This window comes from Vigna unguiculata, chromosome 3 (assembly GCF_004118075.2).
Source record: "Vigna unguiculata cultivar IT97K-499-35 chromosome 3, ASM411807v1, whole genome shotgun sequence".
Taxonomy (NCBI): domain Eukaryota; kingdom Viridiplantae; phylum Streptophyta; class Magnoliopsida; order Fabales; family Fabaceae; genus Vigna; species Vigna unguiculata.
Genome location: NC_040281.1, coordinates 48,640,640 through 48,644,959, shown reverse-complemented (window position 1 = coordinate 48,644,959; position 4,320 = coordinate 48,640,640). Strand labels below are relative to the sequence as shown.

At 32.8% G+C, this 4,320-nt stretch overlaps 1 protein-coding gene across 1 annotated transcript; it reads left to right on the top strand.

The window, feature by feature from the left end:
* The first annotated feature begins 362 nt into the window (after nucleotides 1-362).
* Nucleotides 363-2,675, top strand: LOC114179672 (bax inhibitor 1-like). Its single transcript, XM_028066084.1, has 6 exons — nucleotides 363-647; nucleotides 753-896; nucleotides 985-1,076; nucleotides 1,867-2,053; nucleotides 2,151-2,306; nucleotides 2,399-2,675. Exons 1-6 carry the CDS (start codon nucleotides 540-542, stop codon nucleotides 2,447-2,449), a joined length of 738 nt encoding a protein of 245 aa, XP_027921885.1. The 5' UTR covers nucleotides 363-539; the 3' UTR covers nucleotides 2,450-2,675.
* Nucleotides 2,676-4,320: the final 1,645 nt, after the last annotated feature.

The following is a 4,320-nucleotide window of genomic DNA, read 5'->3' as shown; positions in this document are numbered from 1 at the left end:
ATATACATTTAATATAGATGTTCTTCTACTAAGGGAAAAGTTATAGTTATGATGTACTCTTAGTTCCATAGATTAATATGATATTTATATCAATAGTAATATTCCATTCAAAAAGTACATTAATCATATATAATATAAAAAGAGGCTCGATTTTTTTTATATATTTATTCACCTACATCCTTTCTATTCTTGAATGCTGGTGTACAAAACATGTTTTTACATGATTATATATTATGTAATTATGTAATTATGTAATTATAAAAATACAAAATAATATTACAAAATATTACTTTTAATAGAAGTCATTACATATATTAAATGTAACGCGTGTGATTAGATAAGCAACTACGCGCCCTGATGGATGGTGTGGTTCTTTCTGGATAGAACTAGAATTTGGTGGAAGCCAAACCCTAATAAAGAATTAGAAAAAAGAAAAAAAGCGCGCCCTCTCTCTATATAAGTGTGAGGCTTTTCGTGTCGAACCCCTTGTGCTTGTTTTTGTGTTTGTATTGAGAAAACGATACGATTCCTTGTTTTCAATGGAGGCTTTCTTCAATTCCCAATCGTCTTCGAGAAGCCGCTGGAGTTACGATACTCTCAAGAATTTCCGCGAGATCTCTCCGGTCGTTCAGAATCACATCAAACGGGTAATTACTAATTAAGTCTCCTCTCGGATTGGAAATTGATTTTGGGTGTGCAAACGGTTAGTCTCATATTGTATGTGTATTCTGAATCAATTTGATTGATTTCAGGTTTATTTTACGTTATGTTGCGCTGTTGTGGCTGCTGCTGTCGGAGCCTTTCTTCATGTATTGTGGAACATTGGGGGTTTTCTCACTACGGTGGGGTCTATTGGAACCATGGTTTGGTTGCTATCGACACCTCCTTTTGAAGAGGTTTGAATGCGATTCTACCCGATTTCTGCTCCGTCAATCTTATGAGAAGTTGTTCTCACTCATTGTTCTGTGTTTTTTTTTTTTTCAGCAAAAGAGGTTGTCTCTGTTGATGGCTTCTGCCCTGTTTCAGGGCGCTTCCATTGGACCTCTGATTGATTTGGCGATAGCCATTGATCCTAGGTATGACCCTGCTATTACTTTTTTGGACACTTCTAATTAATTACTATTGTTGAGAGCCATTGATGCTAAAAATGATTCTTTTGAACGTTTTGGCTATTGGTGTTTGGTGTAGGAGCAAACAGAACTCCTTACGATGTGTAACATGCCTTTCTTTGTTTTTCTTGTTCTGGTTAATGTGCTTTAGATCATATTCTCCAACAGTGTTGTTATCCATATCTGTGTATAACAAATTAATAACCTGGTTTGTAGTTTACTGTAACTGGTGGAGTCTTCTGAAAAGTATCATTGTCTTGCCAGGGTTGATTATGTGATTAATAGAATATCATGCAAATACTGTTCCGTCATACACACAACCAAAATGTTCTTGTTGCTCAATATTTTGTATGAAGAGTATTAGCAATAGAATAATAATACACTTTTCTTAGTTAGAATTTATGTGAGGACCTCTAGTTTAGGAACGAGACGTCATACTTGTTCAGTTCTGCATCCAACCACACAGGATACGTGTTAAACAAGAAGCTACTAAGAGTTGCTTCTGCATTCTTTGCTCAATCTAATGTGAATTACTGGCTTTACCTTGGTTGATATTGTGTAAGCAAACACACTAGGAGAAATAGGTTGGGAAGAGTGTTGCAACATGGAAGCGTTTTGTCTTGTGATACCATTCTCTACCTTGCCCTCTCACTTTAACCTTTTTCTTAAGTTAATGTTTTTTGATAAATGGGCAGCTGCTTCTGTATTTAGTTTATAGTTTTGGATCCTGGTTTGACATTTTTGTTCCATTCTCCAGCCTTATCTTTAGTGCTTTCGTGGCGACTTCCTTGGCTTTTGGCTGTTTCTCTGCGGCAGCTTTAGTTGCAAGGCGTAGGGAGTATCTCTACCTTGGTGGTTTGCTTTCTTCTGGGCTGTCCATCCTTATGTGGTTGCACTTTGCTTCCTCTCTCTTCGGGGGCTCAATAGCGCTCTTTAAGTTTGAGGTAACTATCAATTTAATACCTAGAAAAACCCTTTTATATTTTCTCGTGTTTTGTATTATTAGATCTCTTGCGGGGTACTCATTTGCATTTTTTGCAGTTGTACTTTGGGCTTTTGGTGTTTGTAGGCTACGTCATAGTAGATACCCAAGAAATTATTGAGATGGCTCACTTTGGTGACCTGGATTATGTGAAGCATGCATTGACACTGTTCACTGATTCGGCTGCAATCTTTGTGCGGATTCTTATTATAATGGTGAATGGTTTTCTAGTATTATATTGGTTTTCTTTTTCTGTTCCCTACCTTTGAATTGGTATTGAAACAAGGTTTCCGTTATCCTTTCACAGTTGAAGAATTCATCCGAGAGAAATGAGAGGAAGAAGAAAAGGAGAGATTAAATGACTGACCGGGCTTGGACAACTCTACACTGACCTAGATCGTGGAAAGGCAAATAAACATAGTCTTTTGTATAGCTTTTGTTGTTGCCCATGTGTAGTTAGTTAGGTACCCTTGTTTTTACTTCAATGGTAAATAAAATGTCAGGATTTCTTTTAAACATCTTAATTTGTATCACTAATAATCATAATCTGTCGTATAATATGATATCGCTTTTTGTTTAAGAAATAAGCAGTATGCTGGGTTTTGAAAAGTCTCAAGTCAAGTAGATTTTACGGTTTAGTTTAACACAATGAGGGAAGTGTTATCTCATTAATTTGAGAATGAGATCATCGTCATATTCTGAAGCACTGAGGATGTGCTGCTACTCTCGCAGACCACAGTGGAACGTCAGGTAGACAACACAAAAAAACATTGAGGTTGATCAGCATTCTGATGGAGTAAAACAATATCTACCTGGTTATGTTATTCGTTTCTGTGACCTCATTAAGATTTTATTTTAGGAAATTTAATATATATCATTTTTCTGGTTAAGGGTCCAAATATATTTGAGCATATAATGAAGAGTGAAAGTAGGTGAAATGGCATAAACCAACTGTATCCCTTTTCCTTACATTATTTTAATGATAAAAAAAGTAGTTTGAGAGGGGAAATTGGATTTAACGTCACAGAGTTTATTTTGTTTTATAATATTTTGAATAAAGTAATAAATCCAATGCCATTGGGGAAGCAGATTAAAGCTAAAAGCAGCCATGCATATCTATACAGATTATGCTCATAATTTTTAGTAAAAAGGGGGCGGGATTAATGGAGGCAACTTCATAAACTTGCACATCCTTAAGTTTAAAAATAGTTTATCGATAAGGTTGTAGCCAGGATATTGTTTTAGAGAATTAAAATCTAATTTCTAAATGTAAGTATAATATTTATTTCAGATTTATTATGATTCTACTCCTTAAACGCTTTTAAATTCTACTTCTAGGTTCTAAGTTTTTCTAAATTTTAGTTTTAGTCCTTAAATGAAAAGTTGGTGGATTTATCTTTAAGCTTTTAAATTAAGATTTTTAAGTCTTGTATAATCAATTTGTTTTTTTGGATAAATTATTTTTCATGTTTCCATCTTTTAATACAATTGATTGTATTTTTTAATATTTTTAATGGTTTTTATAATTTTTTACGAAATTTTCTTTTATTTCCCCAATTATTGATTTATTTGTTTCGTTTTTATTGTCGTTGTTTTATTCTTCCTAATCAGATACTATTATTATCTATGATGTGTGAAAGCTACATCAACCTATTGATATCATAATTATGTAAATAGGTGAGATATATATATATATATATATATATATATATATATATATTTTTTTTTTTTTAATAATTTTAAGGTCATAAGAAGTTCTATAACAAAAGTTCAAGTGAGATATTATTATGTATGCGGATTACTGATTTTTCATACTACATATAATACATTACAATCGTTTCTTTTCTTCAATTTTCAAAATCTTATTTGAAGTCAGACAAATAAAACCTGAAAATTGTTTGAAAATATCTCGAATCAATAATATTTCACTGTAAATTTGAAAAGTCAAAGTCATTTATTATTTCATCAAGTAACATGATATTTGATGAGAAAAACAAATAAACAAAGGAGCGAAGTCAAAATTATTGAGAAGATAAAGAGAATATTACTAGTCAGACATATGATAAGCGAGTAAAACTGAATTTTCTGAAAAGATGATAAACTAAAATATAATTTATTCAAAAATCATATGCAGACAAATTATTGCCATGACAGCTAATCTGACGTTGCCGTCACCACTTAATAGTTACATTTAAAACTGGGACGAGTTGTTAACGAAGAAAAGTGTAT